Source organism: Indicator indicator, chromosome 13 (genome assembly GCF_027791375.1).
Source record: "Indicator indicator isolate 239-I01 chromosome 13, UM_Iind_1.1, whole genome shotgun sequence".
In the NCBI taxonomy this organism is placed as follows: Eukaryota; Metazoa; Chordata; class Aves; order Piciformes; family Indicatoridae; genus Indicator; species Indicator indicator.
Genome location: NC_072022.1, coordinates 19269627 through 19284748, shown reverse-complemented (window position 1 = coordinate 19284748; position 15122 = coordinate 19269627). Strand labels below are relative to the sequence as shown.

General features: G+C 38.8%; 2 protein-coding genes across 2 annotated transcripts in view; one reads left to right on the top strand and one right to left on the bottom strand.

Moving 5' to 3' along the window:
• Positions 1-15122, bottom strand: part of PSMD1 (proteasome 26S subunit, non-ATPase 1) — a 74195-nt gene that overhangs the window by 30848 nt on the left and 28225 nt on the right. The window lies entirely within an intron of this gene.
• HTR2B (5-hydroxytryptamine receptor 2B) lies at positions 3553-12912 on the top strand. Its single transcript, XM_054386268.1, has 3 exons — positions 3553-3862; positions 9847-10047; positions 12032-12912. Exons 1-3 carry the CDS (start codon positions 3553-3555, stop codon positions 12910-12912), a joined length of 1392 nt encoding a protein of 463 aa, XP_054242243.1.

Here is a 15122-nt window from a genome sequence, read left to right as displayed (position 1 = left end):
ACAACCCAAACCCACAATAATGTTTCTTTCAATTAGATATGAATGCCTTCATAAAGCTTTCATCAGAGCAATCAGCAGGCAACAGTACAGCCTTCATCTAGTGCTTCATCAAGGTGGGTCCTCCGTCCTGGTTTACTTAATTTAGCCATTCCAGGGGCTAAAGAGGTTCTTTTGTCATATAAATTACATTGTAACATCCACTGAGGCATTCCAGAGAAGTGGGAACATTTGATTTTCTTGTTGACCAAAACAGCACTTTACTGCAATAACCAACAATGATGCTTCTCAGACAGTAGGATCTGTGAATGAAATTTAGAGTGGTAACACAGACCTTAAGTTGACAAAATTACATTTCCCTAACTCTGACACTTCTCCTACACTGAAGTGATTAAGGGGTAGTGTCTACTGTGCTGTGAAAGAGAAAATTTGAGAAGTAAAAAAGAACTAAACTTCTTTCAAAATAAAGTTTCAGCTCCAACCAGTAACTGATGGTGATGATTAGCAGGTGGTTGTGATCAATGCATTTATTTTTTTCCCTTGAAAGTTTTAATTCTGTTCTTTATGCAGAGATGTGACATGCAGATCTGCACATAGCACAAACAAGCAGACAACTGAAATGAAAGGATTCATATTTTACTATATTTTGGTAGTTTTACTCCATTACATTTTCCCCCCATTTACAATACAGACATACTGCAAATAACTTCAGACACCTTTCAACAAGGAAAAAACTAGCTCAAGTGTCGATGAAGGAAAACAAGCTTCTTCTGTACCATGAGAAAGAGTCAACCCTGGCTGTGATTAAGGCAATGCAAATTTTGGTAAAGATTTAATGTACAGTTAGATTGATGCCAGGGTAGCCTTAAAGATACATAAAACAAAATAGCAGTTGATTAGACATAGCAGAGCTTAAGGAAAAATGACTCCACATGCTCATTAGCCCAAATTTGTATCGTCCTGTCTCAGAATCTGCTTTCTGTTATGTTTTCATGTTCTCTACTGTTAGTACTGTCAGAAGTAACAATGGGGAGGTTGTCAGATAAGGAAACAGAATTATCATAGCTGGATTAATCTTTATGTCCTAATATATACTTTTGTGAAGAATTAAGATATGAAAAGTCAGTTGAAATGAATACAGCATGCACTCATAGCAAACATTCCTTTCAAACAGGAAAAATAAGGAACAAGTGAAAACTACTTTGCTGGAAATTCTACTGTATGACTGAATAAACTTTAAATCAAGTATTTCTATTATTCCTAGCATCACCTTTCTCTCTTTGGCCCCGAAGTAGCTGTATCTTAAAGATATGAATGCTTTTTCAATTAAAAACAAACAAACCAACAAACCCCAACCAACCAAAAAAAAACAAACCCCAAACAACAGACAAACAAAACCAAAATCAAAACCAAACAACAAATATAAATTGATTCACAATTCACTAAGGACACAATTCCCAGCTCAAGTCTGGTGAACACTAGAAATTCATGGAATGCAACAGCCAGTGAGATACAGAGTGTCAGATCATGATATCATGGTTTCCCCTAGCCCTGCACTGAAGGGCTCTATTACACACTTGTCCAGTTAATGTCCTTGGGAGTGAACTGCAGTTCCATTTTAATGCAGAACTGTAAGATGATATTAGAGACCATACACACGTCTGACTGAAAACTGGACGGTAACAAAAGAGAACACTCATGATAATAAGACACAGCTGCATGAAGAAAGATTTAAAGTAACTGCACATACTTAAAACAGTGTGCTAGGCAGGACTTCTATAAAATCAGTCAAGAAAATAAATTGGAGTGTTTACAGGGCAGCAGAAGTTTTTAGGGTTAACTGTGCTCCCAAATCCAGACAGCAAGCGAGTGTGTGAGCTTAGGCAATGGTGCATACGCCTACAATACTGTGGTGTGAAGGGTCCTTTACAGGATCTGCACATCCTGACACAGCTACAAGGAGCACATCTTGCAGCACTGGAGCACTGCATCAATTAACCTTCTCTGGCTCTTCTCCAGCCAAACCTCCACTCATTTACTTTCCTGCTTTTCAAGCACTGGGGCTGGATCCGCTGGAATGAGTCAACAAACAAGGGTAGAAGCAGACTGCGAGCCTTGCTAATGAACAAAGAGAAAACTGCACACAGACTCTGCTAATCACTTCAGTAAAACCGTCACGAGAATGGAAGAGAAAGGACAGCAAAGGAAGAACACAACCTTATTTTTATCTTTTTTAGAAGTGGTGAGAATGATTCTTCTCCTCCATTCAGAAGTTGGAGAAAATACCTGGGTGAGAAAAATCATTTTCCCCAAATACAAATTCTGAAACTTGATGTCAGAAGAAACATAAATGCTGAAGGAAATCACACAAAGAGACAAGCTTGAGAAAAACTATAAAAACTAAAACCAAATGAACAACTTATTTTCCAGAAAGTAGTGAAAAATCCTAATCTTAAAATCCACCATGAGATAAAAAAAGAAAATTACAAAAGATCTTCCTGGATGCAAAGTGGACTCTGCTAAAATGCAAGAGAAGGAGGTAAGGCTTTCTTCACCTGAAAATTGCGACATAGCAAATCTTCTCGGTAACTGAGCGTTCGTTCAGCTTAACACTGTGCCAGCTGTTTTGTTCTCTGCTTGAGGGGGGAAATGTAAGCGTTAAGTCTTCAGCAGAGTTGAGAGAGAAAGACAGAGGAAGAGCAAAGTCTGTGCTTAATAAAAGCACTGCTCAGATTACAAAAACAAGCGGTTTACTCACCCCCCCCTCCAAGCAGTGGGTAAATTTGGATGTCTCAGTTCCACAAATCTTTACCGTCCCCTTGAGACTGTCACCAGTGTTTTATTGTCTACAGTTTCCTGACCCTCACCTGATAAATTAGGAACTGCAGACATTAAAACGGAAACCTCATACATCATTTCTGAAGATATTTTGGGGGTGACCCTCTGCGGTGAAACAGGATTCTTAATAAGGGGAAACATGGGAACTGCTGCCTGCCTACGTACACGCTGCTGGGGACTGGACACCCGGGAGAGGAGGAGTTGCATATACACAATGTGAGCATCTGCCTTTGCATCAGTTTGTACTTACAAAGAGCAAATCTACATATGCTCCATCTAAAAGGAACCCTTCTGCATCTGAATTAGCTATCACTTTTTACTGCTCTAGAAAGAAAAAAAAAAATTAGAAGAAGCTAATGCACTGCTTACTTTTTACAGCTACCGAACTGTCTGCTATAATCTTCTGAAACCTGTGCCACACTCCGAAGGGGAGACCTGACTACTGAACCCTACCAACCAGAGATGGACACAAGACAAGAATTTCATTTTTAAGACCTAATTGCACCCACCCAGCAAAAGACAGGATTAAAAAAAAAATTGGATAGCAGCTCAGACATGGTTTCAGTATCTCAAAATAGCAGATGACCAGTTTACCATACTGACCATGCTGGCCTTTCTTCAGGACCATCCTGGACCAGAGTGGAACAGTGAACTCTTACCCGATACACAATTCCCAGACAAAATACAGCTCCTGAATAGATTCTGCTGGACACAAAAATGTCCCTTTCTTTACATTTCTTGAACGGGTCTGGAGATAGCAATGGATCTTTGCCGCCTCTCTCACTAACAGGAGAACCCAAGCAGGACTACCCAAGTGACGAACAAGGAAACAAAGTGCGCTGGGCAGCTTTACTGATCTTCCTGGTGATAATCCCCACCATTGGGGGGAACATACTGGTCATACTGGCAGTGTCTCTGGAGAAAAAATTGCAATATGCTACCAACTACTTTTTGATGTCCTTGGCTGTGGCAGATTTGCTCGTGGGTCTGTTTGTGATGCCAATTGGCCTTCTCTTAGTATTATTTGGTAAGTACAATGTGTTTGTCTCATCAGGCTAGCATATGGGGTACAATTTGGGGACATCTAAATTAAACAGAAAAACTGCTTGCTTTCCACCATTACAATTTTAAAAATCACTCGGATGAGGGCTGCTAAATCTTTTCTCTCTCACCTTAATACAGCTTAATATCTTTATGGGGCACATACCCACTGTGGGTATTCTTCCCTTTGAAGCAAACCATTCAAAAGTCACCTGAGACCTACAACTGATATTAAATTCAAGCTGGACACGAAAAATTACATTTTGTACCATGTAGTATTTTTAACAACACCAGCACAATGTCGATACCTGTTCTACTGGGTATTACTAATTGCACGTAGTCTTCTCTTTAAATATTTGAAATGCAGACTAGGTATCTGTTCAGTACAGAGGTACTGAAGAGGTTTTGAACTTTCTAGGAGTCAGGCACCTGATTTTACTTTAGTATTGATTCCAAGCTCCGTGAGCAGTCAGAGACGGTCCCTGGCATTATCAGTGACAACGAACTTTACCAATATCAGTTTCAACCCATTTTCCCCTACCCTGGAGAAAGTGGAACATACATAAAGTGTCCCAAAGAATCGACTCATCTGTCAAACCAAGGAAACCTCACCTCATGTACCTAGTATTTAAGACTTATCATTTAGTCTGGTTCATATGGAATGAAATAGGCATTTTTTTACAGGAACACATATTGGGTGTGACATGTTCCTTCTCGGCTGTCATTATAGAACAAGCATGACATTTTCATATTCTGTCTTGCCCAGCTTTATTTCAGATATTACTTTTGACAACTTATCACAGGCAGCTCCGTAGGAAAGTCTCTCTTACTCCTACGTTTCTTTAAGAATGTATTTTAAACAATCTATTTCTGTACCATAGAAATGGAAAAAAAATTAGTGAGATGGGTTTTTCAACAAAATTACTGATTTACCCAATTATCTTTAAGGTACAGATACCACTGGGCCCTAGATAATGAAAGGCTGCAGGAGTGCATTTGTCTGTGTTAGATGTCTAAGAGTTGCCTGAGCAACAAGCAAATAAAATCATAAACTTTATTTCAGCAAAGCCATCAGTAGTTTTTGTTTGCTGCAGAAGACTGGTATCACTTTATTAACAAATGTATTTATTCACTAAATACCCTGAGTTTCTCTGTATTACAGGCTGCTGTTCACTAAAAAAAAAAAGTAGTAGGCATTGGACAACTGAATTCAGTGCTGAGACTCTAAAATAGTTTTTTTCAAGCAACAGTTTCCAGAAAGAATGAATGTACATGACCAGGACAAAGATTTCCATCTGGAAAAATCCATAGTCATTTACATAAAAACCTTGCAATGTCATGTATTTGCACGTGTGTGTGCAGAGGCAAGAAAGAGACATGTGTGTGTGTATATATATACATATTTACATTATTTACATTCATACTTTAACTGCTTAGCTCCTGTGAAAGGTCTCAAGAAAAATAAAACTACTAACCATAAAAAGCACTAGTATTGCACTAGTAATCAAAGGGAAGAGAAGTTGTGGATTTTGTGGCATTGTTTTTTGGTGGTGATGGAGATTTTAGTTTGGATTATTTTACTATTTTCATTTTGCTAGACTATGAAATCTTTTCTTTTTAACTTTATAAAGAGACTATTGCTCCTTAATCTCTCAATTAATTCAGTGCTAAGTCCTGCTGACTACAGTTTTAAAGCACGCTAGGAATCTTAATTTAAAAACTCAAACAGAAGTATCTTTCATCCTGTAGGAAATTTACAAGAAAGTAGCAAAATTACTTATAATTAACTCAGTAAGATTGCAACTGAGTTGTCTTGCATGGAAATCTCTCTTTGGCAGCCAACCAGAAAAACTGCTTTGCTTCTTCACCGACTGGGAGAAGATGCTGAGGTGTTTATTAGAAGTTCAAAGCATGAGCAAACCATGAGGAGTTACTGGAATGGTGATAGAACAGGCATTTAAATACATAACAAGTCTAAATCTTGAAGCTACATTAGCCAGGCAACTGCTTGAACATAGAAAAATCATTGCTAGCCAGAGAGCAAATTAAATCCAGCCTCCTGGCACTTCCACACAGGAATGTTTCCATAATAATGAAATAGCTGGGTGCAGCTTCTAGATACAGAACATAAATATTATGCTTCCGATTTGGGACTGATATCTAATTATATGGAGGACATCTGAGGGAAGATGTGTGAACTGAAGTGCAGTACTTTAAATGATCCTGACTGTAAAAACTAATGTCACAAATAATGTTCAAATTCAAAACCTACCAGAGATACTGGGCTTCATATAACAAAAGAACTGCCCCTTCTAAAAATAAATAAGTACATCTGTAACTTGCAGCATGACCAACATGTACTCTGGTACAAACATGCACTGCAATTTTAATTTAGGAGTGTGAGTGTCGGAATATATAAACAGTTCATTGCTTTTATGGCTTGCTAAATTCTCCTCATTTCTTCCAAAAAAGGAAGGCATGGTAGGAAATAATTGCAACCTCTGCAACCTAGATTTCAAAAGCATTGTTCTGATTTCTAACACTCAGAAGTACTGAAGGAAAGCAAAAACATTGCTACTCATCAGACAGTGAAATAACAAACTTGAGACATCCTCTCATTGGCAAAGCCCATGCAGCAGGAAGGATTCTGCTACCCACATCTTCAAGGGCAATGGGTTACCTGGACACAGGGCGCATAGCATCTTTTAAAATACGTTCTCTATTCCTGATATTTATCCACTTACAAAACAGAAGGTAATGCTGATCGTCCTGGGCTCCAAACCAGTATTTGAAAAATCTATCACAAATAATCTCCATCTTAATCTTCTCCCATCACTGAAAATGAACCACAGCAAATCTTCCCTTCTTGCTTGTGCAATCCACCAGAAGAAACTGCTTTAAATGAGGGCTACCAACCAAAATCTCGCTGTCTTTAGATTTACGAAAGCAAGATTTATACTTTGCAAAGCAATCCTTATTTTCTTTTAAGAAACCCTAAAATTATTTTGGCTCAATTAAAAAAAACCTACATCATGGTGAAGAACTACTGTTGAAGGTATAATTGTAGTGGAGAAATAAAGGCAGGCGGCAACGGGGGACAAACACCAAGGCAGTGTCCACAGAGCTGAACACTGACATGAGAGTGCACACCACACACACAGGCTACAGATGCATTCACACCAGTTTGAAGACTGAAGCCTAGGCTTAACCCAGCAGCTAGTGACTGAAAATATCTTTCATCTCAGTAAAAATCATCCTTACCTAACAGGAACAAAATCCTTTACAGGCAACACATTTCAGCAACCCTTATAGCAGAAGTCTATTTAAAGATCTCTCTCAATCATGCTTACAGCATGTACACAAGCAGTGCTTTCTCCCAAGCTTTCACAAAACCTCTTTGGCTTCTATCAAGAGCAACTCTGCACTTTGTTTTAAGGATTACACATTTCCAAGGTATTTCCTATAAATAAAACTTTTCTTAAATAAAGATTAATCCAGGGTAGACAGTTGTGGTAAAAGCTCATCTTACTCCTCTTAAGAGCAGTCCCTCAAACACTAGGAACAGAGTTTCTAACGCAGGTGTAACCAACAAATCAAAGTAAGTAAAAGCAAAATACACCACAGTATAAATCATAGACAACTGCCTGACTCTTTTGGACTTTCAGCTATCAGTTTCACAATTTTTATTTTGTTTAAATAATAACCATAGTCTTCAGTTCTTATCAGCTACTGTGTTTAAAGCCTACTCTGAATCGTCTCATACACACAACAGTATATAATGCCATAATCGTGAATGCCTGCACCCACTCCAAACCAAGACAAAAATTAACAACAAAGCTTTCTCTGTCCAGTTGCAGTTATCAACTAACAAAAGCTCTTACAACTCATAAAAACAACAAGGTTGCTTTATATCAGATAGCTGTTCAAATGTATCTATATTTAAAAGAAGGAAAAGAGCTTTTTTGTTTCAAAATATTCAAGGGTATTCTTCTGCAAAGAGCAAATCAAGTTAAGGAGAAAAAAAAAAGAAAAGAAAAAAAAGAAAGAATTTATTACACTGCACTTCTCCAGAAAGCAAAGCAGTTATAATCCAGGGAGTGGCACATAAGTACTCTCCAACAGAAGTATTAGCTGCTCGCTTGAAATGCAGCTGTGTTATGTACCATCCTTCAAGATGCAGAAGATATTTTCTATTGTTCACATTTTATCTGAACTAATCCTTCATCACAGAATCTAAAGTAGTAGTCTTAAATTTTCTGGGGCGAGCAAAAATATTTAGAGCCCTTCACGTAACTTCTTTCTTTTTTCCTTGCCCCTTTTTTTGTCCCCTTTAAAACTGTTACACGAGCCACAAGACATTATTTTTTTTTTCCTTCAGAAAGGTACCACACCTTACTGCCAGCTGAAAGTGTAGATAGCAAAATTAAATACAAAAAAGCATTTCATAATATACTAATTATAACTTTCTCATACCTGCCTGAGAGAGTAATTTTTTTAAGCCTAATTTCAATTATATCTATTTTAGGAAATATGCAGCTAGATGATAAAATTTACTGGTTAATGCTTTGAACAGACCTCCTCTTTCCTTTCTGCCTCACTGCCTACATCATCCTCACCTGGTGTCCACTGCTTTGGGAATGGGTGAGGTTTGGTTCAGGGCTCCATCCATCGCTGGCAATGGATGGAGCAAGGTTTCTCAACATAGGTAAGAGTGCAGACAACTATGTGCTGTGGCTGACTTTATCAAATTTATCATCCTCTAGAGGTTATAATTCCAGGCAGCACCATATCAATTCCCTTCATCAGTCACGTTATGAAAACACGTTTTAATCTCAAACTACTGCAAAGTGCCCACATTGATAAGACTGGGCATAGCTTACAACAGCCCAGTTCATTTAGCATTCTCAGCACACAGAGATTAAAAACAATCTGATTTCTTAGAAACATTTTGGGTTTTTTCCATAATCATCATTCAAAGAAGAACTGATTCCTCTGGTACTACTATTTATGTGCCTGCTGACTGAGTACAGCTGAGATTTATAGACAGAATATATTTATCAGTTCAATTTCTGTGTTCATGTGTTCTTGCCTAGGACTACAGAACATTCTTACAGACACACATCACAGCAAGGTACACCCCAAACTGAACACTTCTAGCACTGGACCGTGATACAAACTACTTAGGAGTGAAAAAAGGCAGTTAAGAAAAAAACCAAACAGCTTTATTAAAGTTAATTCCAAACACTCTGTACTATGGACATTGATAGAGATAGAGATTCAGCTCTCAAAAATATGCACTTTTTGCAAAGCTGAATGCTACAAAACCTTTATCTTGGATACGATGCAGTTGATGGATCCTATATTCACTGTAAGAAACAGGATGCCAGATTTGAAATCCAAGACACTGCTCTTAAAAACATGCATGACAGACCTTTAGTTTTTATAAAATCTTTACTGAATCAGAAGGGCCTTGCTTGGCCACAATTGTCCTCAACTGTACCCACTCATGACACAGTGAAGTCAATTTTGAACTCTGTGAACTAGATTCTTCAAGATCACCACAAAGATTCAATCTTAGTTCTGCAATGATTGATTAATGCACCGGTTATGACCCTCGAATCATAGGACTATCAAGGAGATATAGCTGAAATTAATCATTTAACAGCAGCATGTAAGGACCCAGTACAGTCACGGACCATTTTTTTCAGCTTTTATCCAGAGTCCTTGGACAAAGACAAAAAGACAGGGAAAGGCTTTTAATGCACAAGCAGCCTGATCAGTATGATGGCAGTAACCAGGCCAGTTAGGAGCAGACTGAAAGACTGTAAGACAGAATCCAGCTGGGGCAGTAGCAAAGCTCAGTTCCTATAGTACCATGAACTTCTCAAAGGTATTGATGCCAAGAGAAATGCCACACAATGAAAACTCTCAGAAAGCTCAGATTCTAATGATTATTCTGTTCTCTTTCAGATAATGCCTGGCCTTTACCAACTGCCTTGTGTCCTATTTGGCTGTTCCTTGATGTCCTGTTTTCCACTGCTTCCATCATGCATCTCTGTGCCATCTCCCTAGACCGCTACATTGCGATTAAAAAGCCAATCCAGGCTAGTCAGTACAATTCATGGGCTACAACAATCATCAAAATCACCGTAGTTTGGCTCATTTCAATAGGTATGTGAGACTTGGAGACTGGGAAAGGAATGCAGAACCTTTTCATGTCCAAAACAATAGGTGAAATCTGGGCAAATGGATAATTTGGCCAAGCACTATTGATTAGCAGAACCTAACACGCTGGGCTGACCTGGATCATGCATAACTACATCATCAAAATCTGCCTGAACTGCTGCTCCTTATCAGGTTTACCAGAAAGGGAAGGATTGAGTAGGGATAATCATCACTCTTCCTCATGGTCTTAAAAGTCCAAAAATCAGAAGATCCTATCTGTATGCATAGCATGTCTTCTAGCAAAGCAAGACTTCATATTCTGTCCCAAACAATTTAAACTTTGAGTAGATGCTGCTACAATCTGTGCCTTGCAATTGTCCCATGAAGCCAGTTAAAAAAAGGTTAATTACCTATATCAAAGACTGAAAGACAAATGAGTGGCTGGTAAAAATCACACTGTAGACTAAGATGCCTTCACAATATAGCATATAGAAAGGCTAACTGCTAAGCAAAAAAGCCCAACAACAAACCCTGGAAAGTGTATATAAAGGATGCTAATACAGAACTTTTACTCTATTGGCACCCCACCTGTCTTTAAGAAAAAAATAATCTGTTAAATGAGCTAAGGAGATGACAACATTTAAACAATGGCATGTGCACTGCAGGCAGACATACGCATCAAGCTCTGTGTGAAAGAGAAATAATAGAATTATTGTGAATTATTAAGACCAATGAGGAGCATAGGAGAATGGGAGAATGGGTACATCAACCTTCTCGGTTGAGGCATACACACCTAACCCCCAAAATTCCAACTTAAAACGAGCTGTGATGACAGGAGAAAAGATGGTATCTCTATTTTATCACAAAAAAGGGAAACTGTTAGCATGAGAAGACACAAGTTGACCTTGTAATGGCCAATTTATTGTTATTAATCAGTGCTGTACTTTTTCATTTCTGTTTTATCCAACACAAAAGTACTCTGCAGCCGAGCCAGCATTCTCCAAATCAAAGGTTAATTTGGTCCAATCCTCATTTTAAGTGTCTGCTGTATCTGAAAGTGTGCTTCTCATTAAGAAAGGGATCAAGCTGCTGAAGGGTAAACCATTTTGCTCTTGCTGCCTTCAACCAACTTCAGTAAGAGGAATAGAGTAAATCCCTAGATCTCATTAAGTGCTATCAGGAAATATAGCACAAATAACTTTAACCAGACAGCAAGGAACCTGATGTTTTTGTTGTAATGTCAGACTGCTGGCAAATAAAGTGCTGACTGTAATTTAGTGGTTATAAAAAATTCATTTAAAAGACAAGATTGCTAACATTTTTTTTTAAACGAGTGGTGAATTACAGAGCTAGCTTGCCTCATTTAAACACTCTTAAATATGCAAGAGACTTTAAACAACAAATCCATCTCAAACACACACTGCATAATTCTGGCTTCTATTTAACTACTTGTATATACAAAAGAGTCAAGCAGGGTGAAAAAAAATCAGCTGTCTGTGTCCAGTCATTTGATGTGGTTAAGATAAGAGGGAAAGACAAGTCTTATGTATTTACAGAACTGTCCTTCAAAAAGTGCAAAGGTTACCTCAGGGGAAAGACAAAAAGAAAAAAAAAAAAGGCAGATGACATCAGGGAAACACATTTCACTGGAGGAAAAGCTGTAACAACTCTAAGAACCCGAGTTAAAGTAATTCATGTGTTTTACTCTTGAGAAGTTGGCAACTTCCTGTTGCTTCCTCAAATGCTATGGGTTAGGCTCAGGCTCCTTAGAAAGTGCCCTCTGTTAAAGCTCAGCTTGCCAAGTCTGACAAAGTACTATTTGCTCTATTACCCACATAAAGCTCTCAACAATATATATTCTCTCTGTCACCCCGTGCTTGCTCTTGAGCTCAGGAACTACCTTCTTTTAGAGACAATTTTGGGCTTCAGGCCCAAAAAAGGGATTGCAACCAATTATCACATGCTAAAGTACTTGGTTTTTCTCCTGTAGGCATTGCTATTCCAATCCCTATCAGAGGCATTGAAGACGGAAATGGCAACTCTAAAAACATCACCTGTGTCCTGACGCCTGATCGTTTTCACGACTTCATTCTGTACGGATCAGTGGCTGCGTTCTTCATTCCCCTCGCCATCATGATAGTCACTTATCTCCTGACAATCCAAGTGCTCCGCAAGAAGGCCTACTTGATCAACAAACCACCTCAGCGTTTCACTTGGTCAACAGTGTCCACCGTATTTCAGCGCGACACAACTCCTGCCTCCTCGCCTGAAAAAGTGGCCATGCTAAATGGCTCCAAAAAGGACAAGACTTTGTCCAGTGACATGCCTATCTGCAGAACGTCTACCATAGGAAGGAAGTCCATGCAAACCATAACCAATGAACAAAGGGCCTCAAAAGTTCTGGGGATTGTATTCTTTCTTTTCTTGTTGATGTGGTGCCCATTCTTCATTACAAACATAAGTTCGGTTCTGTGCAACTCCTGTGACCAGGAGGTTTTTCAAAAGCTTATGGAGATATTTGTTTGGATAGGATATGTGTCCTCAGGAGTGAACCCTCTTGTCTATACACTTTTCAACAAAACATTCAGGGAGGCTTTCAGCAGGTATATGACTTGTAACTATCGAACCACAAAGCCCATCAGGGCCCTTCGGAAGCGCTCCAGCAGGATCTCTTTCAGAAGCTCTGTGGCAGAAAACTCCAAGCTCTTTGTCATGCATGGGATGAGAAATGGAATTAACCCCATTATGTACCAGAGCCCAATGAGGCTGAGGAGCTCACCCATCCAAGCATCGTCAGCCATTCTGCTGGACACATTGCTGCTCACAGAGAATGAAGTTGATAAAACAGAAGAACAAGTCAGCTATGTATAGTGGAACGGCAGCCATGTCCATATCATAGTTATTACTCTATGTATTATTCTAGGTAAATGTGCTATAGGAGGGTATAAATACTATTGTTTTCTGTTATTTATGCAAGCAACATGTTATAAATTTATATTAATTCCTCCCCTCCAAAGTCTCCTCTACTTTAACCTCAATCCTATGGTGGCAACCACAATTTCAGTCCATCATAAATGACTAATGCACAGCTGTAGCCTTCCATGAAGAGGGAAATAAATAAAGTTAAATCAGTTTGAGTATCTGACTTCAGTTCTCATCATCTTCAGTCTCTTCACAGAACATTTTAATAAGAAAAGCATCTCTGCACAAACACTATTTTAACATTCACTCTGGCAAGACAGAGCACTCTCTAGGTTGATGCTCTGTGATGAAATCAGTGGGGTGGGGATACAAGCTTGCTGGTTTTAAATCAAATCTATCTACAATCTGTGTAAACACAACAGTACATAGCTCACTGCATTGCCTCCCACAAATAAGTTCCTCTGCTGAGATGATTGCTGAAATTATCCCTTTGTGATTTTACCATAGTGCTGGGCAGAATCTCTTTCCAATCTGAATTTCATCTCTGTTACTCTTACATACACATAAGCCTGGTATTATCAGATTTGTCACAGAAAATTGCCCTTTATTCTTTTCATACTAAGAGAATGAGGGGATTTAACCAAAACAGGACAATACCACATCAATGATCATGAGCAAAGCAGGACAGAAAGTGCCTGGAACATCCCTTTAACTGACATGAACAAAATTCCTTTTTTTACAACCAGTGGAACTTCACTGTAAGCCTTCCCTCGTCCAGGGTATTTCATACAAAGTAGAAGAAAACACAGAAATAGAATAGCTACTTCACTTGAAAATAATAGCAAGTGTTTAAGAGACAGCAGAGACAAGAGTACTGTCTAGAGCTGCACACATTTGCAGTTTAGCGTAGCTCAAAATAATTTCATTGGCCTAATGGCATAACATTACAGGTGCAATCTGCACTCCCTCAAACATGCTCAAGCCTTCCATCAGAGCACAGAATTCATAGCAAGAGGCGCTCCTCACAATCCATAAAGGCAACCACAGTCTGTCATGTGGGAAATCAGGAGCTTCCAACAGTTTCAGATCATATCACTTTGGAAAGGGACATCAGATTTCCCCAAAGCAGTGGAGTTCTTACAGTGAGCAGACAGATCACCTTTTTTGTTTCTTTGGTTGGTTGCTTTTTTGTTTCCATTTACAGCAAAATTTTCAGCTGGAGTTTGTTTTCATTTTTAATGTTTTCAAAACTCTTCAGTTACACCCTAAAATTATGAAGAGCAAAGGACTTACGTTTTTTTCATCTGAAGAACAGAAAGTACTACAGAAAACATGTCCTTCCAACATTTATTTATGTGTATTTAATTTAAAACACATGCAAGCTCGAAACAGAGCCTAACGTAACACTGCCAGAGAGTTCCAGGAGAGAGTATTAAAAATACTTCCATGATACTTACAGTAATTTGGCTCCTCCCCGCTCCCCACCACTAGCTCTAACTGCTCTTATTTCCCTTTTGTTACTCAAATTTTGCTTAAAAAGAACCTGTAGTTAACTGCTAGAACTGATGGATTGCTACAGCTGCAAAAGATGTCTACATCTTTAGTAAGACCTAGTTTAGTCTGAAACTCCAGGGAGGAGGAATAAAACAACCTCCCCTAAAATCCAAAACTTCCAGGTATGTAGTTGAAAACATCCCAGATTGGTGTCATATTTAACCTAGACAGGTTCTCTAGAAGCAGGTAAAAGTGCAATCACATCTACACAGAGAGTGATCACAGCAAAAAAACCAACCATTAAAAGCATCATCTGCAGTGCAGGAATCAGCCTTTGTGAGTAATAACAGCAACTCTCTACTGCTCTTGATGGACTATTTCCCAAGCAGCCAGAGAGCAAGCAGCAATCCTCTTTGAAATCTCTCTTGCTACTTAAATCCGTGTCAATGAAATAAAACCCATTTATGCAGCAGGCAGCAATCATATACTTTGAGCAACAACTTGAATTTTCCATTTCCACCAGAAACATCATGTTTGGCTCACAGCATCTGGAAAGACCAAGAGGTAACTTAGTTCCCTTCTGCCTGACACTGCTCTTGTACAATGGTTAGTCTGCAATGAGCAATGACACCAAGAGAAATTTGCCCTAAATGTCCCACAAAGAA